The sequence below is a fragment of the Leguminivora glycinivorella genome, chromosome 4, assembly GCF_023078275.1.
Source record: "Leguminivora glycinivorella isolate SPB_JAAS2020 chromosome 4, LegGlyc_1.1, whole genome shotgun sequence".
NCBI classification, from domain to species: Eukaryota; Metazoa; Arthropoda; class Insecta; order Lepidoptera; family Tortricidae; genus Leguminivora; species Leguminivora glycinivorella.
The window spans coordinates 5,374,160-5,401,200 of record NC_062974.1 but is presented as its reverse complement, the minus strand read 5'-3'; the positions used below and the strand labels follow the sequence as shown (position 1 = coordinate 5,401,200).

The window sequence follows — 27,041 nt, the reverse complement described above, 5'->3', positions numbered from 1 at the left end:
CGAGAGTATCAAAGATAAAACATACATACTTAGTGACCGGCCACACCAGATCGTCGCGTGTCTCGGGGCGCGCAACGGGCGTCCGCGCCACGCCGCTTCAGTGTAATTCAAAAACGTCTCAGTACATTTTGTATAGGAAAGACGTAAGACGCGCCCCAGGTGGCGTGGCGGCGGCGGGGCATGCGCCGCGCCGCTTGGCGGCGCGCCTTACGTCCTTCCTATACAAAATGTACTGAGGAGACGCTTTTTGAATTACACTCAGGTGGCGTGGCGCGGACGCCCTTTGCGCGCCCCGAGACACGCGACGCATAAGTGGGAACGCTGCCTTATGATACCTAGGTACCTAGCTATGATGTTTATCATCATTGAGTTAATACATAATGTTAGTACATAATAATTCAATGTTTATCATACATAAACTTTCAGAGATAAAAAGATTAAAAAGCGCGCTATTTTAGGCATTACAGTCATACATATTATAGATCAATAACAAAAAATAAAACCGCCTTCAAAAATAAGCGCGTTACAAAAAACGAAGAAACTAAAAAGCAAAAAATAATAAACCTTTGAATTCAGATTCCTTATCGGATTGCAATAATCTAAACATCCAAATTATAAACAAATCAATTACTTTTGCAGTCGGTACCAGACCTGTTCATCGCCTTGCTATTCCTGTTTGCACAACCCAACCATACGCAGGCTGGCACCGACTCCAAAAATAATTGATTTGTTTATAATTTGGATGTTTAGATTATTGCAATCCGATAAGGAATCTGAATTCAAAGGTTTATTATTTTTTGCTTTTTAGTTTCTTCGTTTTTTGTAACGCGCTTATTTTTGAAGGCGGTTTTATTTTTTGTTAAAAAGTTTATTTATTTGTTGATTTTTAGTGGTTCCTATTGATATTTTATGTCCTATTGATATTTTAAGTCCGAATATATGTACAGTAGTGAAAGAATTATCCTTTAACTCCTAACCATTGAGGAGTTGACCTTCCATCATCAGCTCAGCCACATAAAGTTATCACCATCAGGCGTAAATACTGGTGTACGTTTGAAAAATACACTAAAAACATTACATGTGCCTATAACATTTGAGGAGTTCCCTCGATTTCTCCAAGATCCCATCATCAGACCCCGACTTGGTGCCAATGGGACCATCCCGGGGTTATACCTGATCGAATGAAAAAAAAATTTTGAAAATCGGTCCATGATTCTCGGAGATATCGAATAACATACATACAAAAAAAAAAAATTCAGTCGAATTGAGAACCTCCTCCTTTTTTGAAGTCGGTTAAAAACAATTTTGACTAACGAAAGTATCGAAAGATTTGGTGCCCCGCCAGATCAGAAATAGAACGCACCTATCAAGATAAACAGTTCAGGCCAAGATATTGCATTTCCCAGGGGCCTACCACTAACAACCAAATACGCAAATTACTCCGGTGTTTTGTTTTACGCTATATAATGACTTCAGTAGCTGGGTCCACACAGAGCGAGGCACGTCGCGAGGCAATGTGCTAGCGCGCCAATCGTCCAATGTAGACGTGCCTCAGCAGCAAAACGCACGCAGGAGACTATTGACGTAAAAGATTTCAGATAGGTATACAAGGGCAGAAGGGCACCGTGTATACGTGTATGATATGGACTAATATGGACAATTTGAATGTTATCTCGCTTTGTGTGGAAGGATACCCACAGCAAAGTGGATGTTTTCCAAATATATAGAAGCGTCCAATTGGGGAAGCGAAAGTACTTTACTGAAAACCAAAGCCAAATAATGCTAGACCCTATTACTCTTACGGTTGCCTTTCCTTTCAGCAAATAAGTTTGTCAGAGATTAGAGAGCTTGCGGAGGGTCGACAACGAGCATGTAACAACTCTGGAGTTTCAAGTGTCCAGGCTACGGAGAATTACTTGTCACCAACGTGGTACAAAAAGATGTCCGCAATTTGCAAACTGCGGTGTTCGCGGTAGGCCCTTTGCACTTGAAATAAGGCGTAGTAAGTACCTATTACATATTAAGATGAATTATTTATATATTATCTAAGTACATTTTTATGTTTGGGCGTATAATAATAGACAAGTGCCTATATTTGTATATCCAACATGTGTGCGTAGGCTTAAAATATTAATTGTTGATTTAATTAGTGTGACAATCTGATACAATTATAGATCAAGCTGATCAAGGAATGACATACATATGACAACAAACCCAGGTAAGCCACGTAAGGTACAGTCACCTGCAATAATATCTTCATCGAAGGCCGCAAAATTGTCTTAAGTATGTGACACGCTCTTATGGCCCTACACGTAAGATTGTGTCAGCAAGAGTTTCATTGACCAGGTAACATATATTATTATTGCAGGTGACTGTACGAGCGAGATGTATAGAAAGTAAGTTAGGTGATTAGTAAATATTACCTCAAACTGCTTAATTTTCACAATTCAGCGGGCCGATTTTTGAGTCTCACGCGTTCGAATTCAGAAAATTTGTCACTGAAAATAATAGGTAAGTCGTTTTCAACCGGTATTTTAGTGACAAAATCCCGTATGCGAGATTCAAAAATCGCCCTCCGAGGTACATTTTCTTAATTATTAATCGATATCATAAAAAATATTCTGAAAACGCGATACAGGTTTATTGTTGGTCCTATATAAGTGATCTATTAACTATGTCTTAATAACGAGAAAGGTGAATAATGCAAACACAATAATTTAATTTCTTAATTATTTATTTTACAACAAAAATAAAGGCGGTTAAATTTACACTTTCAAATAATTCAGTCTTAGAAAATAATCACATTTTGGAAACACTATGCACCTACTGAAATCCAATTTGCTTCTGCACGGGTCCCGTGTGAGCTATTGGCACGATCCTTTCCCCGGTAGATGGCAACGCTAACACTTTTGGAGCTGTGACCGTCAGAACACCATCAGATGACAGGTTGGACTGCACTGTGTCTGGCAAACATCCTTCGGGCAAGGCGTATCTCCTTACAAACTGCCTGGATACATAGCCGTGTTGATCTTGGTTTTCCTCGTGTTTACCTTCCACAATAACATGTTTGTCGATCACTTTGACGCTTATTTCCTCGGGTTTGAAATGCTGAACATCAACACTGATTTGGAATTTCTTGTTATCCGAAGTGATCGAGCCGTCGCACAACGCCAATTGATTCATGGCTGAGGATAACTGCTCCATAGGCTTCATCAACTGTTCGAATGGTCGTAGCATATTATTCCAGGGTTTAAAGAAGTACTCAGGGTCAAAGAAGTTTCGTGGCGCCATAGATCCATAGGGGAAGTCAATGTAAGGGTCCGATCTGAAGAAATCCCTCTCCATCCTACGAAGAGGCCGCTCCCAGTCGTAAAAATGCGGAATGATAGACATTTCGACTAGACGGTTTTGTTTACTTTGTTATCTTCTCAAATTCGCACTTGCGCTTTTCAGTTTACATACTGGCGGCTAGTCGGCGGTCCACCGTATTTATAGGTGCCGCACAACAGCGCCACCTAGTTGACTCGCCCGGAAAGTGCTAGAAGGTTCAAGTGCAAGGTCTATATCCAGCCGCATCGAGAATATTCAAGACAAGTATAGGACGCTTGTGTACATACGCGCCATCTCGATTTGGTCGCTTGTTGCCGTAATTGTTTGAGTTTTACGCCATCTCGTGTTGAATAGCGAAACTACATTATAAACTACATAACTATTTTAGAAAGTTCTGTCTGGCTTCTGCTCGACTGATCAATAAAGTTGCAGATGTTGCTCGCAAATTCGTATTGGCGCCACCGTTACATTTGTTTGGGTTATTTTTTAACCCCGACGCAAAAACGACGGGGTGTTATACGTTTGACGTGTCTGTCTGTGGCATCGTAGCACCGGAACGGATGAACCGATTTAGATTTAGTTTTTTTTTGTTTGAAAGCTCGGGAGTGCTCTTAACCATGCCATGTTTCATGAAAATCGGTCCACTATTGCGCGGTCGGGGGTTTTTCAAAATTTTAATTTTGTGGTTAGGTTATTTATGGACATTTTGGTTATGGTGCGACTGCTTCTGTGTACACGTACAGTCAGCAGCAGAAGTTGCGTAGCGGGCAAGGTGTTCAAAATGAACTTGACACGATCTTATTTTTAAGACAATAAGAGCGTGTTAGGATCATTGTGAACACCTTGCCCGCTACGGAACTTCTGCTGCAGACTGTATATGGATGATATCTGTGACAGATCACATTAAGTACCTATCTAATTTCATTAATCACCCTTATGAGGCTTACAAACTGTCGGGGTCTGATGATTAGCACACTCAACGAAGCCTACCTCATCGGAAATAATTCGTGTATAAGCGAATTTTGGTATAATTGTAGGGAACTCTAACTCGAGTCTTTAAATCGCTCCGGCAAGCCAACTTACTCTCGTTAGTATTATTCAACTTCCTCCCCTTGTTGCACAATGTACTATTATTGTCCATCTTTTCCCCTACATATTTCATGAACTATTGATCCCAGATAAAAAGTGTACATACTACGCCAGCTTAATATTTCCTTATGAGGAAACATCTATTAGGTATACTGCGCCGACCCCATCAAATAATGGGAAAAGGGCAAATGAATGATGACGAGGAAAGGTGTCTGCCACTCACAGACGGCTGTGGATTTGAATGTTGGATGGACTGGATATATCTCGATGTATGGGAGGAGACTAGCTAACATCAGCCGTGACAATCAGTCTCAAAATTTCAAAACTCGCCAACTCATTGAGTGGGCCCTGCAAAAAGGCCGCACGCACAGTGCGACAACAGATCAACACTTGAGGGCCCGCGCACACGGATGCAACAGTTGCACGGCGACATTTTTTGTCTCTGTCGTCACTCCTAGGACGCGCGACAGAGACAAAAAATGTCGCCGTGCAACTGTTGCATCCGTGTGCGCGGAGCGTGAGAGTGGCTGCGAGGTTGTCGAGAGGGGAGTCTGCGGTAGCTTGGTTCCCGGTGTTCCGATCGACAGGCAGTTTACCCTTTCAATCTGGAGTCGGTCTGGCGAATCCACTCTGGCCGGCCGGTTAAGGCAAGCGCAGAGGCGAGGGCTATATAAAGGGGCCATCTGGAATGTGGGTCTGCGGTGTCGCCACTTTTAGGAATCCGCACGAAGCGCTTTGCTTCTTCTTTTCTTATGCGCACTGCCAATAAGGAGTGGAATTCCTTGCCGGCGGCTATATTTCCGAGCTCATTAACCCGGCAACCTTCAAATCAAGAGTGAACAGGCATCTTCTGGGCGAGCTCACTCCATCGTAGGCCACGTCTTTGCCTTTGGCTAGTCTGTGGTCAAGAGTAAGCCCATTTATAATTAAAAAAAGGTAAAAAAAATGCTAATAATATATCTATTCCTAATCAGTTATTTTCTAAGTATGTACTTGGGTATACCTATCATTATTTTCCAAGAACTGTATTGCACATTCCTATGCTGAGTCTGCTATATAAAGTCTTAGGTTTCTTTATAAATCGTGCTTTTAACGATGACGCGTGCCTTAGTTCGTATTGTCAAGCATTTAAAAGCAAATTCGCGGGTCATTGTGAATGGCTCGCTCCATAGTATGTGTACCTACTCTAGATACACATACTATGGAGCGTAAAGTAAATTATTGTTCAGCAAACATTACGCCGTGGCTTGCGTGGGCGACGGTCGCGCGATGGTCGCGCGATGGCGATGCGACGCATACGAAATCAAACCTTATCGATATGGAAGTATGAGACGCGACGGCGACGGTCGCGCGACCGTCGCCCACGCAAGACACGTCGTTAAAGTATCTTTCGCTATAGATCATCAGTCATGTCGCCCATGTCAGGAATATGTCTTCTATTTTTATGTTCATTGCTGATACATCCATCAGATTTATTGGTAAGTGACCATTTAAACAGAATATGACGATACAAATGCGGAGAAGAGGAAGTTCGAAACGAGTGGTGATAAAGAGAGTGAGCGGTATCATGTGCTCTGCTTAGCCTTTTTTGGAATGCTGGTATGAGTTTATGTATGTATATGTGTAGTATGTTACTAGGTACAACATACATTAAACATGGTCTTATTTTATTTAACCTTGCGAACTTTTGTGATATGATGGGCCTTTCCAATATAAACTCTATTACTTATCTGGAAAAAATACGTCAGATAGGACCTAACCAATAACAAAACAGACCATAGTTCATCCCGTGTCTGTTAAAAGGCAACATCTCAAAAAAATCACAAATAAAATAATAGGTAGGTAAGTTGTACCTACTTTCAATTTGTTAATTATAAACATTGTTAGAGTAGAGGTTAACATTCGACATTTTAAATCGATAGCATAAGTGCGTTTTCACATTATCCGATCCGATATCGGATGTCGGACAGATATCCCATACATTACAGGCGCCATCTTGGATTTTTTCTATGGAAATCCTTCCGCGATCCGATATCGGATCGGATACCTAATGTGAAAACGGCGCAATAAGTAGTTCTGGAGATATTTAGTAATGTGACCGACGAGAGCCCTCTATTTCGTACATTCGTACATTCATAAGTTTGTACAATACGGCCCCAATTCAAAAGTGAACGATTTTTGTGAAGATGTGGCTTGTGGCCATAATGCATCTCCCAAAAAGGCGACTTTTTTTATTTTTGCCCATTGAATGATTCTGAATCCAAATCTGCAATAATCTCACAAATGTAAATTTTTGAGATGTGGCCGTTTAACAGGCGCGGGGTGTACTCGTATTACATCTTAGCAATATAAATAGTGGTGCTGATCGTAAAAAATATCATACGTTTTCGACCAGTGAAATACGATGGGAAAGATGTTTTACCTAGTTTTTGGTCCACTGCTGATTACCATCAGTTTCATAGGTAAGTGATTATCTGCCTGGACAATTTAATTAACACAAATAAGTACAAATGGCGTAATGCTAGGAGCCGCTCTCTAAGGCCTGAACTCGCATGCGCGCGAACTCGCATGCGATTTTAGTTACATTGCGGGCAGTTGAGGTTACATACAATTTTGCACAGCCATCAAATACCGCAATGTAATAAAACTCGTATGCTAGTTCTCGTACCGTCTAAATGGGCCCTAACAATCAACCATGGGCTAAACCGATTTATCTGTTTGCAGAGGCGAACCCGGAGCAACGCGACTACGTTTACTACCCCAAGACGGGCGGCTGGCTAAAACTGCATCTGGACCGCGCTACATGGAGAGATGCGCGGCTGACTTGCGCACAAGAAGGTAAACGTAGCTCAACGAGTCAATTTCACAATACTATCCTCTTTTTTTAGAATTAGAAATTTGGTAAACAAAGGAGCAGTCGTCGTCAACCTATCTTGGACTACATAGAATATTAATAATACAGTAATAATATAAGTGCTCGTATCATGAAATTCTATACGTTAATAGTTACACCAAATGACGTACCTAATATGTATATATAAATAATAGTATTTTATGCAACTGGTGGTTAAAAGAGGTCAAAAAAGGTGAGTGGCGTGGGTAACAATTTGAGGCGAAGCCGAAAATTGTTAATAAAGACGCCACGAGCATTTTTTGACTCAGTTAAACACCGTTGCATACAATACTTTTTCTACGACCAAGCACTTATTTTTAAAGAAAATTATAAATTCAACAAATACCTACTTTCAGTCATCTTAGTTATCTAGGTGGACCGCCTACCATTTTGAATATGCAGTTTGAGTGCAAACATGAAAATAAAACCGGCCAAGAGCGTGTCGGGCCACGCTCAGTGTAGGGTTCCGTAGTTTTTCGTATTTTTCTCAAAAACTACTGAACCTATCAAGCTCAAAATAATTTTCCTAGAATGTCTTTATAAAGTTCTACTTTTGTGATTTTTTTTTATATTTTTTAAACATATGGTTCAAAAGTTAGAGGGGGGGGGGACGCACTTTTTTTTTCCTTTAGTAGCGATTATTTCCGTAAATATTAATATTATCAAAAAACGATCTAAGTAAACCCTTATTCATTTTTAAATACCTATCCAACAATATATCACACGTTGGGATTGGAATGAAAAAAAATATCAGCCCCCACTTTACATGTATGGGGGGGTACCCTAATAAAACATTTTTTCCATTTTTTATTTTTGCACTTTATTGGCGTGATTGATATACATATTGGTACCAAATTTCAGCTTTCTAGTGCTTACGGTTACTGAGATTATCCGCGGACGGACGTACGGACGGACGGACGGACGGACAGACAGACATGGCGAAACTATAATGGGTTCCTAGTTGACTACGGAACCCTAAAAACTGTCTATGGTATGGTTCTTTGAAGCCTGGCCACTAAGACGAATCGAGCCGAGTTGAATCGAGTTCTACATTTGAATGCGATTCGACGCGTCGCCAATGAACGCAGCAGAAAACGAAGGAGTCTCGACTCTGCGAATTGGTTTGTTAAGTTGGTAGCAATGTATTTACTGAACTGTAACAGCTATATCGTGCGACTGCTACTAAATGTTTTCAGGGTATCAGACTAGATAGACTTGTCCTGACATCTTTTATGTAGGGTTTTAAAGTTCTATGCAAGACCTTGTAACTCACGAATAACAGTACGGGAGTAGAAAAATAATATTAACAACATTGACAGCTCATAAAATGAACCGGTAGTTTCAAATGTCTGCTTCTTTAGGTTTTTTAATATGCAACCTTTCCAGAACTGAATTAGGAAATTGTATAAATAATACAGACTAAAAAAATACTTTCAAATTAAATGTATAATTGTAAGTATTATTTATATATAAATATCTAACACCGTTTTATAATTTTATTTAGTGTAGAAAACAATAGAGTAGTTTATTAAAATGTCTGTTTAAGATACTGACAGTTGATGAGTGATAGTTGTGCCAAAAGTGCCTCATATAAAAGACCTCGAGCTTCGTGCTTTTACGTTCTCTCTAATGCTAAAAAAATGAAGTTATATGAAGCGTTTGATTTAATAAAATGTTTTAAATGCTTTTTCTTACAATGCGAGTGTAATTTTCTTTGCATAGAGGGGTTATACTTAGGAAGTTAAGTCTGAATAAAAATCTGAGAAAATTCATATTCAAATATTTTCTTCACAGGTGCTGTACTTGCCTCACCCGAGAACGATGCTTTAGAACAAGCAATCCGTAATTTAATGAGCAAATCCAAGACTATGAAAGTAAATACAGGAGTACATGACACTTTCGCCACTGGACACTATTACTCTATTGAAGGTACGTACGCCATATCCCAAAAAATATAGCATCAGCTTCTCATCTACCCTTCTATTCATTCTGCTCCTAGCAACTTGCCCTAGTTGAAATCTACCTTATCCCTCCTCTTCTTGGGAGGCACCATCACCTTTGTTGACCAAACGAACAATAATGCCAAGCGGCATTGCCTGGGTATTTCTCCGAGTATTTCAAACGTACAGCGCACGAATCCCGTAAGCGTAATTAAATTTGGAAGTCACCGATTTCTACCAGAAAGGATGAAAAATCATGCTCGTCTTACGGGAGGGATAATGCTGTCATGGAAGTCAAAGTGAAAGCGCTTGAAACGTGGTCAGAGAATACCCACCTGAGACAAAAATGCATGCTCACCGGCACTGATTTACCCCAGTATTACAATAATCTGAACACGGTACGGAATGAAAAGGTTCAATTAAGGTATACATCCAAAAGTATTCTTAAACGAGGTTTTCATTAAACAAAGTAGGTAGAAACAATTTGTGAAATGGGTATTCTTGAGTTCTTATTCTGTTTCAGGCACTCCATTGTCCAGCATGGCAGTATCGGTGCAAGAGGAGCCATTAAACGCTAGTCGAACTGAAAACTGCTTATATCTCACACAAGATGATACCGAAATGACTCGCGGTAGCTGTTTGGATGCTCTGCTTTTTGTCTGCTTTACAAGGAAGACACCTACCGCTGTAGACTGTGGAACAGATGATAAAGGTACAAATCCTAATATTTTATATGTACTAGCTTAAGAAATGATGACGACAATGACCATACTAGGTATGCTCGCCGTGCCTCAAATATTCTTCTTACTTAAATTGAATCTCGCATGTGGTTTGAGAGAAAAATTGCCGCATCTACTTATAATTTACATTTTGGAGAGGGTTTAAGTCCTACTTTCATGATGATAATAGATGCATGTTTTGTTTGCTGGCTTGGTTTCTCGTGAAATTCCGTTGGTGTTGGCGTCGATACTACCACACTACCTGAGGGCTGTAACCAAGGGTACAATAATTCTCAACTGGCTCTGTCACACGAATACGGGATCGTGAACGATTATGCCAGTGGCCAAGGTTCCTGGTACCACATGGATTGGAATTTAATAGAAGCTATGGATCGGACGAGACGGTGTATTAGGCCTGGAGAGTCTTGGGGGATGTTTCTGAAGACACGATGCTTGCTTGTTTTGCAGGTTATAAATATGAGTCCCGAACCAAGCGCTGCTACAAGTTTCATATAGAACCCAAGAACTGGTCTGAAGCCTTTGCCACGTGCTCGGATGAGAACTCGCACTTAGCAGTCATCAACAGTGAGGTTGAGTCTCGGGTCTTCCAGGAAATGTACGCTAAAGTCAACGCCAGTCTGGATGAACCTCTTTATGAGGTTATATTTGTTGGTTTTACCGACTTGGGAGACCATAAGACATGGATGACTATACATGGTAAGTTCTGAATCGATGCGTTTCGTCACAAACGTATATATTTTTTTTGATTTACTAAAACTAATAGATTTTCTCATAAAATTTTTTTAAGGACTACTTATAGGAAAATTAAAGGTCAGCTTCATAATAATTGCAGGCAGGCAAGTATGGTCGCGATATAAAATAAATGATGGCAGGTCTTTACAGATTTAACTGAGACTTGTAGTGCATGCGTACTTACGTAGCATTTATGTACATTGACTACTTGTGATTGGTATTTTTACGAAGTTTACAATTTTCAGGACAAACTCTGAAGGATGCTGGCTTCAACCTGTGGCATCCAGGGCAGCCGGAAAATCAAGATACTCTGTGTGGGGCCATGTACGGCGTTGATGGCTTGCTAGACGACTACTTTTGCCAAAAAACTTGCGCATTTATCTGTGAAGCAGACCCACGAAATCCTGTAACTAACACAGACAACAAACGCGAACTTACTCTCAACATGGTTTGATTGGAATGAAATCGAACGTGTGAAATCGTTCACACATGTCAATTTTCTGTAAGCTTAACGAACTTTAATGAATATATTGATTATCATAAAAATTATATGTAGTTTTTTTTTTTAACTTATAACTAAGATACAAGTGTGGACTAGAAGAAATTCGACTCGATCGACACGAGTTACGAGTTCCCTCTTCGCACGTATGTCACACGACGTTTTACAGTACTTGTACATATGGCCTTTTGAAGTTTTGACATAAACAACTACTTTGCCCACTACTGTAACTTTTCGACATGCACTATGAATACATACATACCCAGTATGAAACAGTATGAAAAAGCAGAACACAAGACTCTTAGAGGGCATTGCGGAAGAGAACAGAACTATAAAGTTTGTGCGGACAGTAAAGGCCGAAACGAGTCAATTAAAAATGTAATCGTGGATGTCAGCCCAGAAGTCTGGGCCGTCATGACTGGACAAAAGGTCAGAATAGGATACCAATCGGTGACGGCTGTCGATCCTGTCCTCTCCTGTCCACCTGTCCTTCAATGCTTTAAATGCTTCGGATTTGGTCACCGGGCACCGGAGTGCAAATCTGACACAAGATGCGCCTACTGTGCAGAAAATCATGACACACAAAACATACGTGTACAGTATAGAATACATACCCGAAGTTATTACGCCTTTTCCTACTGGGATTAAAATCATTCCAATATCTTTTTTCGCACAACTAAGTAAGTACTTCTGTTGACCGTAATATAGGGTTGTTATTGTAAGCAATGTCATAAGTTATCGTCCAGCGTTCACTGATCGGCCGGACGCAGGGACGGACAGACATGTCGCGATACGCTGTGTTACTCAGTTTGGCGGTCATTTGGATCGGGTGAGAATATATTAGTGTATTTACTTTTCATCCATAGTTGTGTCCATAGTCTTATGGCAGGGCTACCGCATGATTCGCGTGACAAAATCTCGCCACGACATAGATGATACGACTTTTTTTCTAAATTGTATTAATGACATGAACCGGTAGTCTATCTCTAGACGACATAATCTCGCGCTAATCATATGCTAGTCCTGCAGGTGTCCTCCGAATGGATTCTACAGAGTGCTCTTCGTTTTCCATGCGTTCAAAGTGGATTATTGTCTAATATGTGAAGGGAAAGTGATAGATTTTGGCTCTTGAGAGCTAGGTTTGCTTTCAAACTGAACTGGGTTGCACTTAATAATTTGCATTCTGATAGTTTAACTCCTGATTCCGCTTATAACGACTGCAATTGTTTAGTGATAAAAATAATATCAGTTACGACCGGTCTAGCTTTAGTGATGATTATGCTTACAAAGCGGGAGGTTTTAGGTTCAAATAAATAAATAAATAATAAATAAATATTGGGGGACACCTTACACAGATCAAACCTAGCCCCAAACTAAGCAAAGCTTGTAGTATGGGTGCTAGGCGACGATATACATACTTATATAGATATTATAAAATATAAATAAGCATCCATCTCGGCCCTTGTGAACAATATAATCACTGTCACTAGGTACACTTTATAAAACTAGTTGTAAAACAAAGTGTCTTATGTGTGTGTGTTTGTTTGTGTGTATGTGTATGTGTGTTCGCGATAAACTCAAAAACTCAACGAAAAACTACTAAACGGATTTTAATGCTGTTTTCACCTATGACTAATAGAGGTATAATTTATTAAGAGTTTTTGTTGTCTGCAGTAATGTACTTCTAGTATTACGTATCCCAAAGTGTGTCTTGACATACCTATTCTCGCCACTTCCTCCGATCCTGTGCAGTTTCTCTCCAGTTTTCAGCCTGAATCTCGAGCAGATCCGCATCCATAGCAACCTTCCATCAACATCTAGGCCGACTGGCGTTCTGTGTTTTCCCTAAAACGCTCTTTACACCGTCCGATCGTCTCCCATAAAAAAGTTGAATATTGCGTTGCGTTTTATTCTTTTAAATTCAATTAAGTACTTACCTAAAAGGTTCTTACTTGCATTTTCTCGTGCACCTAGAACACATAACGGACGGAATTACCGAGGGGTGCGGAGCTGTGGAAGTCAAGGTCAATGACCCAATTACTGACCGGGATGCCATAACCGATACAATTGATAAGCTGGACGCTACTGATGACCCTGTGACGTAACGATGGTGTACTTTGTAAACTGAATAAGAAATACATTGGTCCTATGTTGTTTTGACTTGTGTTTATCGTCATACAATTTCCTTGGTCACGACCTCAGTCAAGGGCTGATTTAAATATTGAATAATTATAAGCGCTGGTGGCCTAGCGGTAAGAGCGTGCGACTTTAAATCGGGAGGGCGCGGGTTCGAACCCCGGCTCGTACCAATGAGTTTTTCAGAATTTTTTATATGTGCGAAATGTCATTTGATATTTGCCAGTCGGTTTTCGGTGAAGAAAGACATCGTAAGGAAACCGGACTAATTCTAATAAGGCCTAGTTACCCTTTGGGTTGGAAGGACAGATGGCAGTCGCTTTCATAAAACTAGTGCCTATGAAAAATCTTGGGATTAGTTGTCACAGCGGACCCCAGGCTCCCATGAGCCGCGGCAAATGCCGAGACAACGCAAGGAGGATGATGATACCTACCTACGCATCATGCCATGCTAGCCATTGATGACGAGCGTGCCTTGTTTCGTATCGTCATGCATATTCACAGTTAATAATAAATATCATTATTCACCTTCAGAACAACCTAGCCCCAAACCACACCTCGGACACTGGCGAGTGGCGATCAAATATATGAAAGAGGCGCGCTCCTAACACACAGTCTATAAGCTCGTGTAGGTGAACGCGTGCCATGCTTCTATTAGTGAAATAATATGACAGGTCGACTGTTCGCGTTTTTGACAGGCGGTAATTGTGAGGTAGCCGAGACGGGTGGGCGGCTTTCAGCGCGGAGCGGGAGTGGCTATACTGTACGATAGTAGGTACTCTTTATTATACTGTGCCTAAACAAAGCAAAGCTTGTACTATAGGTGCTAGGCGACGATATACAAGCAATAATTATAGCTTTTTAAAGGCGCGCTATCAATGCTATCATGAAATTCATGAATGACGCGATTTATAAGTTCTATACTACATATACTATAACAGATGGAGTTAAGGAGATCCCTCTTTAAGTAAGACTGCAGACAGCAAGTCAAGGTCAAAGACCTTATCATTAATGATTGCGATGCCATAACCACTACTATTAACTAATTACTATAACCGTAACCTGTGACGTAATGCATGGTCTACTCTGAATACTCTGACCAGCCGCTCTAGCACAACTTGCCTTGCGCGCGAAGTCCATACTTGAAGTCGCGCTTGATGTAGGTATGGACTCGCGCGCGACAAGGCAAGTTGTGCTAAAGGTTCAGGTCAGGTCATGTAGTCTGGATCTGTCGCGCCAATCCGCAAGAGCGATAGAGATAGATAGAGAATATGAAAGAGATATTATAGTGAGCGTTTGTGCATTCGGCTACGCACACAGTACCATGAGCTTTTATGTAATTTTCGGCATCCCAAATTTTTAAGGACCCTTTCAGTCATAATTTGTCGTGTATATCGGTTGCATTTATTCAAAATTATTTAGGTCTATAAAAGTACTGACTCTGAAGTTCTGACTATGTACAGTCAACCAATTGGAACCGTAGGCCACTGTAGAACTATGTCACAGTGACGTTATAAATCAGATTGTAAGAAATCTCTTACTGCTTGTCATTTTGACATGGTTGTAGAGTGGCCTAGGGTTCCAATTGGTTGACTGTACATTCTGGGGATCGATTTTTGAATTTCGAACGCACGAATTCGCCGTTCGAAAGTCTGTGGAAAACGAAGTAATGCTATTTTTGAAAAAGGACCGCTAGAAATTTTAAAACTAATGGTAATGACCACTAGTTTTCGATTCTGTTAGTAGAATTTAAATCGCTAGTAGTGGAGATATTATTGAACGAGATTCAAAAATCGGCCTCCTGGTCCTGTTCTCGTGACACAGAATCTTTTACCGTATCGACTTTCTCTTTCGTTAAGTGAGGACATTTTGTACCTAAAAGTGAGACGAACCTGTATGTAAATATGCACTTGTAGACAGACATCATAACTTTGTAGGTACCTATACATATTTACTAATGATTAGTTGCTCTTAATTGTATGTACACTATGTAGAGCAAGAAAAGTTTTGGTCAAAAATGAAAAAGCATGGGGTCTGCACAGATTAGCATCCACCAAATGTGCAATCTCCACGAAAATGTATTAGGGATTATCCATTAATTACGTCTCACATTAGGGGAGAGGGAGGGGGTCGACGAAGTGTGACAATGTGTGACAAGGGGGAGGGAGGTGTCCTAAATTTCGTGACGTCACATTTCAAAAATCTATCATATTCTAAGGGTTAAACCACGAACTTTAAACTGTTACTTTATGAAAACCTCATAAACATATACAAATACAGGATGTTCGGTAACCGGATGAAAAGCCGAAATTAGGCGATAGTCTAGGCCATTAGGAGCATTCTTCAGCTATAAATGTCTTGGACAAAACTTGATTCGTCGTTTTTTTTTAAACCTCTCAGTGAAAACTCCAAAATTTCAGACTAAATCGATAAGCGTACTCTTGTTACTGTAGGTAACTGTTTTGGTTTTATTTTGTGTTGTAAAATGTCTATCGTATACCATAAAATAAATTTGTCTAAGGCCGGCAACAGACAGTCTTAAAAATTCATAATCTTAAAAAAGACTTGTATGCAAACTGACACTGACAGATCTGTCAGTGTCAGTTTGAACTATCAGTTTGCATACAAATCTTTTTTAAGATTATGAATTTTTAAGACTGTCTGTGGCAAGCCTAAGCCATGTACATATAGCTAAAAATGTCCTAAATGGCCTAGACTATCACGTGTTTTCGACTTTGCATCTGGTTATAAAATTAAATATAGCCTGTCAACCAAATTTTGGCAGTAGCAATGTACATCAAACTAAAGTATGGTATCCCTATGAAACGAACAAAAACCAGCAATGCACGTCGAACAGCCACAGATATTTTTTTTCAAGGGGCTCCCTCCTTCCTTACGAATTAGATAATGTATTAAAAAGGGACGGATATGTGCTAGTCATTTCTCTTTTTGGTAGGTTGAAGATTTCCACAGATAAGATACAAATGACACGCGAATTTCCACCAATTTTCAAAACTATTAGTGTTGCTAGCCCGCGATTTTTCAAATTGGCAAATTGGCGGCAGCCTTTTTCTAGTGACAAGATTTGGTTGACGGTCTATATAAGATACCAATTGTTATGTCGACCGATTCAGAATATGGAATCTTGAGCGTTTCGGTGTGTTCAAGGCACGTATTAGGTTAAATAAATTTGTCACATACACACACCAACACATGGAAAATATTAACTGTAAAACATCAAACAATTTTGACGACGGTCTGGCTCAGTCGGTAGTGACCCTGTCTGCTAAGCCGCGGTCCTGGGTTCGAATCCCGGTAAGGGCATTTATTTGTGTGATGAGCACAGATATTTGTTCCTGAGTCATGGATGTTTTCTATGTGGATACGATGAAGTATAAGGACATAAATGGAAATAAGATTGATTTCAAACCGCTGTTTTCATTCAATAATTTCTACGTGTAAATTTGCAAAATATGTGACGTCACACTAGGGAGGGGGGAGTCTAACAAATGTGACCAGCTGTGACAAGGAGGGGGGGAGGGGTCAAAAATCATGTTTTTAGTGTGACGTAATTTATGGATGATCCCTTATGAGTAAACAAGCATCATATTTCCTCCAAAATGGCAAACAGGTACTTTATATGATATATACATACATATCTTAACTTAGTATCACAATAATCATTATAATTATTTAGTGGCTACAGGCTTGACTTCCAAGATTATTGAGTATATTAACCAAGCATATCTTGTAACTTTACTCTCGTATGAAAAATAAAGGTGTTCAATCTGCTTTGTCCAGGAATCCAGGTGAGCTCGTTAGACTGCAGAAAGGCGAGAACATTATAAGCTATAAGTAAGTAAACTACTATACTTAACACATAGTCTACGTTTCCCAACTTTGGAGTAACTAGAGTCAGCCCATTGCAATTATGACGTTCGCTTAACCCTTGAGGAGGCAGGGCTATCAATATCGTAGTCAACTTACAACCTGACAAAAGGAGTAGGTAGAAGTGAATTTTTTATCATAGCAACACTTACTGTTATCGCAGTGCGCAATAGTTGCCACATGCAAAATTCTACTCTTTTTTTTGCCAAGGGGCTGATTTTTGAGTCTCACTGTCACTAAAATACCGGTTGAAAACGGTGAATTGCCTATGCCCATGCGCGGATCCAGGGGGGGGGGTCATGGGGGTCATGACCCCCCCCCTGGAGCCTAGGCTGGCCATACAAATAGACCACGTGACCCCCCGGGGGGGCCTGGGCCTTTATCACGTGACCCCCCCCTGGGCACGAAGCTGGATCCGCGCTTGCCTATGCCTGTATTATTTTCAGTGACAATTTTCTGAATTCGAACGCCGTGAGACTCAAAAATCGGCCCCCAGGCTATATCTTGGCCTGACTACTGTTCGCTAACCGAAACGTCCAAAGACAATATGTATTATGATATACGAAGTGTACAATTATTTTTAACTAAGTATCCTATTTACAATATTTTTTAACGAATCTATTTTCTTCATGCAGTCCCGCGCAGCTTTGCTTCTCCAACCGAAGTTTTGCGTTCGGAGTGGCCACCGCAGCCTATCAGATCGAAGGCGGATGGAACGCTTCAGGTACTTCATTTACTTTTCTATTCTTCTCTCCTGTAGATGATTTCATAAACATTAGATGGCCAGAACGTAGCTTTGTTGCGAATACTTCGATTCCCGCTGCTCGTTTTGACAAATTCTATCCTTCCACCAGACATGATATACCTCTATACCCCTGTCGATATCATCTACCACCAGGTCACATGGCCTCGAAACAGGCTCAAATCTCAAATTAGCTAAGAGGGCTGATACGCCGTCAAAAACATGTTTTTGATGTCAGCCTCCCATTCTAACTGGAGGTCTATTCTGGTATTTAACGAAACCTCCGCAGTAGGACCTTGTAGGTTAATCCTTTACTTACTGACCGGCAAACATACTGGAGGCCTTTCGTACAGTGACCCAAAATAGAATATTAATTGTAAATATTGTATATTTCTAGGCAAGAGTGAGAGCATCTGGGACCGCTACACCCACACCCACCCGGAGTGGGTCTACGACCACGAGAATGCCGACGTGGCCACAGATTCCTACCACAAGGCCAAAGAAGACGTCCAATTGATGAGAACCCTGGGCGTTCAGTTTTACCGGTTCTCTATCTCCTGGCCGAGGATTCTGCCGGAAGGATTCAATAAGTAAATATTTTTGACTAATAAATTTCTTAGCAATAATGAGAGATAGGTATGCAGGGAATAGACCCATAGCCACCCATAGGTGGTCTAAGACCAGCACAATGTGAACATGTCGGCAGATTATGACCACAAACTCAAAGAGGACGTCCCAGGACCAGGATCTGGACCCAGAGCATTTAGTTCTACGGGTTGTTTTTGTTCTACTGAATACATCTTTAGGAAAGAGTAAGAGTATCTGAGCAATACCTGCAGTCCAGCACCCAGTGCACCCACAGCTAATAATTTTGTTTTCTCGCAGCAAAATCAACGAGGATGGCGTACGCTACTACAACGAGCTCCTCGACGAATTGGAGGGAAACAAGATTGGAGCCCTAGTGACCATGTACCACTGGGACCTCCCGCAGTCTCTCCAGGATCTCGGAGGCTGGACCAATCCCATCATGGCTGACTACTTCGTTGACTATGCCAGGGTATATAAAACCAGTAATAGGTGCTTTAATGGCTCCAAGCTTACGTTAATGCACAACCGCTCACGAAACGCTCACGATAATTGACCGCAGCGAAGCAAGGGCTACGTTTTAACTCAAGCAATTTGCTTTTGTATGTCCGGATGTCTCGCTCTACAGCTCGCATTTCCCAACCGATTCGCGTGAAATTTTGTGACCAGATTCTATGACTCAATAAAATTTTTTTGTCGTCCCAGATTTTGGAAATTGTTAAAATTGACAGAGTCATGGGGCCTCACGCCTTAACTTTTAGCCGTATCGATATCTTAAAAGTCTTGTCTTTTAGATGCATGTATATAGGGTGCTTGGCAAAAAAATCAGACGTTTTAGAACACAGGTTTAGACGGTAGATGTAAAAATATGTGATTTTGAATGAGAATAAGCATTTTAATTTCGCCAATCAACGTATGTGTTAGGGTGGCTCAGTGGTAATTCACCGTGCTTTTTTTTCAAATTTCTAATCATCAAGTTCTGCGTTCGAATCCTCCAGGTGCCATAATTTTTGTATTTTTTTTTGCATTTGAATTTTATATTAATAATTATATTTTAACCAACTAAGCGATATATACATTTTATATACATATAATCATTTTTTTTTCAGTAGAAAATAAAATCCTGTTTGCTTGTTGATCGAAATTTGCATTTTTATGTCCGTATATTTTCCTCTATTCAACCGATTCTCGTAAAATTTAATTATGTAACGAGACTATTTATATTTATTTTTTATGATCCAGTGTTTAATAATTTTGAAGTACAAAAAAAACGTATTATTTATAAATAAAGATCGTTATCAGGGTGCACTTTTCGTGGCAAGTGATACGGTTGGCAAAAAAAAACAAATACATTTAAATATTCACTTTGTTCTTAACTACAAAATAAATACTTACCTTCTTAGGTTTTACACCTATATTTTTATTAAAACAATATACGTCAAATGACATTAATTATGTATGCCATAAAAATACATTACGAAAAGTGTAATTATATTATTTAAATCCAAATAATCAAATGCACTCTAGATACGACTAATTATCTAGAATTGTTATTCAAGTAGTTCAAGTCAAAAGTAGTGCACGAAGTAAGACGAGCATGGAGGAGTGTAATAAAGTGCACGAATAATCCCAGTATCTTCATTAACAGTATGGATATGACACAATACCTAGATTTTATAACAACCTTCTTGTAACTTCTATCAACGTAGAAAGGTCATTTAGTTATTTAAAATGGATTTTTTCTAATCGACGTGAACGACTGACAGCCAAATATGTTGAACAAATTTTAGTTATTTATTCAATGTAATTTGGCTAAGTAATTATAAATATGTATATATTTCATAATTTGTTAAGTATATGTAGTGTTTTAAATACTTGTGTATTTGTTTTTTTGTCAACCATACTCTGCCACCAATACAGCACGCTGATAACGATCTTTATTTATAAATAAATGTAGTGCCGAAGATGGCAAAAATAAATACTAACCAATTTGATAGAGAAAGGATGAGCTGAAATAATTACGATGCCTCTCCTACAACGTCACGCCACAATATTCTCACAGATGGCGTTAAACAGAAGATAAAAACTTACCTCGGAAAAATCAACAAAATTGTGTTTGACTAAAGAAAACAGAGTGGAGTCCCTCCGCGCGGCATAAGTGAAACTTCGTAACATAATTATGATAGCTGTTGGCAACAAGACGAAAAATAATAAAAATAAAAATACAAAAAGTTTTGCATTTGCCGGGAATCGAACCTAGAAATATGACTAGCGTCAGGGCAAAAATGTACCCTGAATGACACTGCACCACCGTGGTTTATACTACACGGTGCGAATTTAAGTGTTATGTGCTGCCAACTTTCAAGTAGATTGAATTAGTGAGTTGGCGATGCATCGTAGTATTTAAAATAGTTGGGTTAGGGTTTTCTTGTGACTCTTAAAAGCGAAAATAGGAAACCCACTTCGCGGGCTAGCGTCGACACGTTTACAACACAAAAATTGATAACTAAACGAAAATGGACGACGAGGGGCGAAGCACCCACAAGAGGGCTCGGGGCCGAAGCCCACCGTCAAAAAGCCAACGTAGTACGTATTGAAAATAAGTTTGGTTAGGGTCTTTTTTACGACCCTTAAGAGTGAAAATAAGGGAAGCTCGGGGGGCGCAGCCCCCCGCAAAATAGAAAGACCAATTAAGTTTCCAAACTAAGTAAGGTTAGGGTTTTTTTGTGACCCTGAAAAGCGAAAATAGGCAGCCCAGTTCGCGGGCTAGCGTCGACACCCTTAGAAATCGAAAATTGATAACAAAACCAAAATGGACGACGAGGGGCGAAGCATCCACAAGGGGGGCTCGGGGGGCGAAGCCCCCCGCCAAAAAGAAATACCACGTAGTACGTATTGAAAATAAGTTAGGTTAGGGTTTACTTGCGAAGTTTAAGATCGAAAATAAGGGGGGGCTCGGGGGGCGCAGCCCTCCGAAAAATAGAAACACCAATTAAGTATCCAAACTAAGTAAGGTTAGGGTGTTCTTGTGACCCTGAAAAGCGAAAATAGGCAACCCACTTCGCGGGCTAGCGTCGACACGCTTACAAATCGAAAATTGATAAATAAACCAAAATGGACGACGAGGGGCGAAGAAAGAAATACCAACGTTGTACGTATTGAAAAGAAGTTAGGGTTTTCTTGCGGCGAAACACCCACCCGGGGGGCTCGGGGTATCCCCCACGAAATACCAACTTAATACCTATTAAAAATAAGTTAGTTTAAGGTTTTCTTGCGACGAACAAGAGTGAAAATAAGGGGGGGGCTTGAAGGGCCCAGCCCCCGAAAAAAGAAAGACCTATTAAATATCCAAACTAAGTTAGGTTAGGATTTTCTTGTGACGCTTAGAAGCGAAAAGCCCACTTTGCGGGCTAGCGTCGCCACGATTACAAAATAAAAGTTGATAACAAAACCAAGGGCAGGACTATGATGCTTGCCATTTTATCACTTATCTACGCGGATAAAGCATCCGTCACGTTGTGGCAAGTTAGTCAGTGTGAGATTGACATATGTGTTATCCACATTGATAAGTGATAAAAGTGCAAGCATGATAGCCCCACAGTTTTTATATGTTAAATGCAGAAATTGCCGTTAAGGGCTTGAGTTGAGTGCCTATAGCGTACGAGTATACTCGTATGTCGCTTGAAACTGTTGCTGTCATGAGGTCATGATTTGCCTGCGATAATCACTAATTAGCTTTCAGTTTTGCGTTCTCTAAGCATTTCGCGAAGGTCTACAGCTCCCAGAGCCACTAGTATCTCTTTCGTAGCTATCTATCTCTATCGCTCTTGCGTATTGGCGTGACAGAGCCAGACTACCCTTTCAGCGGCGTTTCGATTTCATCTCGTGTCGCAGAAATGCCTTTCGGCTACGGGGTCTGGAGGCAAATGTTATTGTCCTGTTCTGTAGTGATGGAATGTAACTGAATAAACTTTTGGGCGCTGAGGAAGTGGCGTGAACTTTATCACTGTAGAGTAGACTGCTGACAATTACAGGGACAGTTTTCTGTGTTCATAACATATTATAGTATCTCTAACCATGTAACATCTTGGTAACATCTAAAACTTAATTTTTATTAAGCAGAAACGTCTGCTAACGATTCTAAACATTTTTATATTAAAGGAAAAAATGGAAAAATTTACGCTTCCGGCGGGACTTGAACCCGCACCATTTTTGCAATCCGTGCAATGCTCTTACCAATTGAGCTACGGAAGCCACGCCGGACTTCGCAAATCTTTCCATGCCTTTCCTTTTTTACACGTCTTAGGGTGACGGTAGATGGCGCTAGACTTTAATATAAAAATCTAAAACTTAACCAAGTCATCAAATCAAATCATACTGTCCTGGCCAATTTCGATCACGGCGACTGTTTAACTGTCACGGTGACTGTTTCTGGTTATTAGAGCGACGTTCGTGAGCTCTCAGAAAGTGACTGACATAAGTATACAATATTAGCAGTAAATGTGCGACCACATTCACCAAGTAGTGCGTTAGAGGCCCAAGGATTTCACAATGTTAAAACATTGGATTTTTTGAGACTATCATATTTTAAAAAGTATTTTTTCCCCAGGTCCTCTTCCAAACCTTTGGCGACCGCGTAAAGACCTGGTTAACCTTCAACGAACCACTGACCTTCTGCCACGACGGCTATGGGGGTGGGGACGCGCCCGGCGGCCGCGCCAGTGGTCTTGAGGACTATATGTGTGCCCACAATGTTCTGCGGGCACATGGCATGGTGTACAGAATGTACAAGGAAGAGTTTGATAAGGATCGCCAAGGTGAGTTTAGAAATAGGCCCTGTTTAACCACCCCCAAGTCTAAACCCCTAAGTCCTAATCTTCTGCAATAATAGTTGGGACAAGCTCGGCGGTTACGCCAGTGGTCTTGAGGAATATTTATATTTTTATTTAGGAATACTTTTATGAAGTTATCAAAAGGCTTTAATGGACGAAATGAGAAGAGCTGTATGAAGCATTTTGGGATTTATAATTGACATTTTTGATGGCTCGTATGTCGAAACGTGGATCCGCGAACGAGGAACTTTAAAAAAAAAAATCTAGAACACTAGAAGTTTACCGAAGTGGGTTCAAGTCCTAAACAGTCAGCTTAAAAGGTGTCAATAAAAAGTATAATAACTTGAGTTAAATGACTTACCATGGACTTACCGTAATTTATTGAAATTTAGGTCAAATTTCTTGCTCATATATGTCTTGAAGAGATGAAATTATGAAGTCTGTTTAAAATTGTTTCCAGGCTATGTAGGAATCTCTCTGGACATGCCCTGGATGGAGCCAGCCTCTCCTTCTGCTGCGGACAAGACTGCTGCTGAAACTGCAAGACAATTCCTGGTTAGTAAGAATATTCCTACCTTTGATAAACTTTTCATAAATAATAACTTTTACACGCTTCTCCGTTACCGTATAAAAAGGCATTAGAATTCATGACATTAAGTAGCGACATACATTTTTGAAATAGCAACTTTGTGCTGGAGTTGACAAGAAAAAGTAAGTCAGTATATAACCCCTCAGGCAGGCAGAAGCCTCGAAATTTAACATTCATGGTACCTCCAACACTTAAACATTTTTCATAGCGAAGCACGAGTTAGGCTCGCTTGATTCAACTTACCCATCGCAGTATTGACAGGTTGAGACGTAGTTTTCCATTGTTCCTGTTTCCTTCACAGTTTGGCTGGTTCGCGCACCCAATATTCTCCACCCAAGGCGACTACCCCCCAATAATGCGTCAACGAATCGACGCAATCTCCAGACGTCAGAAATTCGCTCGTTCCCGGCTCCCTTCCTTCACTGAAGCAGAAATCATCAACATACGAGGATCGTACGACTTTCTGGGGCTCAATCACTATACAACTAACTTGGTGAAGCCTGGGACGGGGAAGATCAGTTTGAAGCCGAGCTATGACGATGATATGGGAGTAAAGTTGACGGTGAACCCGAAGTGGCCGAAGAGTAATTCTACTTGGTTGAGGGTGAGTTTAAGAATAACATATGATTTCCTACATTAGCCAGCGTTCCCACTTAAGCGTCGCGTGTCTCGGGGCGCGCAACGGACGTCCGCGCCACGCCACCTGAGTGTAATTCAAAAAACGTCTCCTCAGTACATTTTGTATAGGAAGGACGTAAGACGCGCCCCAGGTGGCGTGGCGCGGACGTCCGTTGCGCGCCCCGAGACACGCGACGCACTGATGTGGCCGGTCCCTTAAACGTACGTACGTGAAATATCTCCTCTTTGAAGGTTTTTTTTCCACGGAATGAGGAGGCACACTGACATTTTATCCCGCCAGGCGGCGCCTGTGCAAGTGTCTAGGCATGTCACTGTCATTCATATGTGAGAGAGAGAAAACAAATATTAGCTTCTCGCTCTTACGTATGAAATTCTTTATCTGTGTAATGGACTAATAGGGTGGCGCCATCTGTCATTACCTTTGAGTGTGCCTCCTCATTGACGCAACCTTGCTGCGACTGTGAGGACTTGGACGTTGGACAAGATGCCTTTCTGTCGCACTTATTTATAACTTCGAACAAATTTAATGTGTGACAGGAGAGCAACCCCCCGAAATCGTGACACACTTTGGCCATAAAATTGTTTCTGAAAATGACGTAGAGGCTGTAGACATTTGAACCCTCATCATTACATTTATTTATAAAAGCCCAATAAAGTGCCATACCACAGAATTATATAAATATATAGTTCTGTGTGTCCTACTGCGGGGTAAAGGTCCCCATCCTCCCTTTCCACATATCGCTGTTTCAATCTGTCTTCCACCAATTCCCATCAAAAATAAAAAACCCTTAACTTAGATATTTTTCTCCAGGTTGTACCATGGGGCTTCCGAAAAACCCTGAACTGGATCAAGAACACCTACAACAACCCGCTCGTAGTCGTCACAGAGAACGGGGTATCCCTCGAGAAAGGGTTAGACGACGCTAAAAGGGTTAACTACATCGACAGCTACCTGCGGTCGCTGCATGCCGCGATTTATAAGGACGGCTGTGATGTGGTCGGGTACACGCATTGGTCGTTGCTGGACAACTTTGAGTGGATGAGAGGGTTCTCGTGAGTATTTATTTATTTTTCTCCCATTCTCATGACATTATGACATTTTTTTTTTATTATGGACTGATCGGCGATTGACCCTAGTCACACCTGTTGGGAAGTGAAGACAGAGTCTAAGATGGAGCTCACCGATTCAGTAATAGCCTATTCACTCACTCTACGTTTAAAGAGACCGAGGTCGTATTTTACATTATATGCTTATAAGAACTTCTTCAAGAGTTCAAATTCAAAGCCTGTCAAAGAAGTCGCGTTTGATGTATAGGCACTGGTCCCACCGAAAGCGAGTAAGCTATGAGCTATCGGCTGTAAAAATGAACAAAAGATAGTCGCCCCCGTGTAAGTAAAAGAGACGCGATGATAGCGCGGGCGAGTTAATAGTTCGTAGCCGAACTATGAACTTCAAATCGCTCGCTCTCTCTTTTGGGACCAGGGGACCGATTTTTGAATCTCACGGCGTTCGAATTCAGAAAATTGTCACTGAAAATAGTAAGTAGGCAATTTCGGTGACAATTTTCTGAATTCGAACGCCGTGAGATTCAAAAATCGGTCCCCAGTGCGCGCCCAGACCAGAGGCCCATTTCTCGAAGCTACAAGCTACAAGTTACAATTTACAAGTGGTTGTCAATGTCTAATATGACAAGTTGGAAAGAGACTTCCGCTTGTAACTTGTAACTTTCAGTTTTGAGAAATGGGCCCCAGCGCGCGAAAACGCAAGTTGTAGTATACCACCAGATAATTATGAAAATGACGTAATTTTTATAAATATAAATATAACTTTTTGATAAATATAAATATAACATTATCTCAAAGTTGGCATCGGGTCGAATGTCGTTATCTACTCGTAAATTTCAATGTAATCCTGTTCTTGAACTTTACTCTGATTACGTTAATATTTGCAATGATAGTTAGTGTAAACAATATTTAATTAATTAAAAGTTATACATTTTCTTTAAGTATTTTGCGAACTGATACGTCCATGTGTCATGAATATCACCATATTACCTTATAGTAAATGCAGTAAAGTCTGTTTGTCTGTGGCATCGTAGCTCCCGAACGGATGGACCGATTTAGATTTTTTTTGTTTGAAATCTGAATTAGTCGGGAGTGTTCAAAGCCATGTTAGATGGAAATCGGTCCACAGTCTTTTGTTTTTTTTTTTTAATTTAAAATGTTGTGGTTATTGTTATTCCAGTGAGCGTTTCGGTCTATTCGAAGTGGACTACAGGAGCCCGGACCGAACGCGGACCGCGCGCCGCTCCGCGCACTACTACGCCACCGTCGCCAAGACTGGGTGCTTGCCCGACAAGCACGACTATAAATATTAAATGTACAGAATGCGAGACTGCGCTATTGT

At 40.7% G+C, this 27,041-nt stretch overlaps 3 protein-coding genes across 4 annotated transcripts; 2 read left to right on the top strand and 1 right to left on the bottom strand.

Moving 5' to 3' along the window:
• Positions 1-2,716: 2,716 nt before the first annotated feature.
• On the bottom strand, positions 2,717-3,471 carry LOC125225301 (protein lethal(2)essential for life-like). The gene has a single exon (XM_048128944.1). It carries the CDS (start codon positions 3,391-3,393, stop codon positions 2,824-2,826), a length of 570 nt encoding a protein of 189 aa, XP_047984901.1. The 5' UTR covers positions 3,394-3,471; the 3' UTR covers positions 2,717-2,823.
• Positions 3,472-6,740: 3,269 nt separating this feature from the next.
• On the top strand, positions 6,741-11,273 carry LOC125225490 (hemolymph lipopolysaccharide-binding protein-like). The gene is made up of 6 exons (XM_048129231.1): positions 6,741-6,881; positions 7,144-7,257; positions 9,107-9,241; positions 9,776-9,964; positions 10,440-10,688; positions 10,970-11,273. Exons 1-6 carry the CDS (start codon positions 6,824-6,826, stop codon positions 11,176-11,178), a joined length of 954 nt encoding a protein of 317 aa, XP_047985188.1. The 5' UTR covers positions 6,741-6,823; the 3' UTR covers positions 11,179-11,273.
• A 645-nt stretch (positions 11,274-11,918) lies between these two features.
• Positions 11,919-27,032, top strand: LOC125225706 (myrosinase 1-like). 2 transcript variants are annotated; one of them, XM_048129536.1, is made up of 10 exons: positions 11,919-12,052; positions 17,161-17,214; positions 17,883-17,971; positions 18,387-18,579; positions 18,875-19,046; positions 23,184-23,391; positions 23,867-23,961; positions 24,297-24,599; positions 25,446-25,687; positions 26,880-27,032. In XM_048129536.1, the coding sequence occupies exons 1-10, from the start codon at positions 12,006-12,008 to the stop codon at positions 27,010-27,012; spliced, it is 1,536 nt and encodes a 511-aa protein (XP_047985493.1). In that variant the 5' UTR covers positions 11,919-12,005; the 3' UTR covers positions 27,013-27,032. The 2 variants fall into 2 exon arrangements, with proteins under 2 accessions (XP_047985493.1, XP_047985494.1); XM_048129537.1 differs by having other exon boundaries at positions 12,009-12,060.
• Positions 27,033-27,041: the final 9 nt, after the last annotated feature.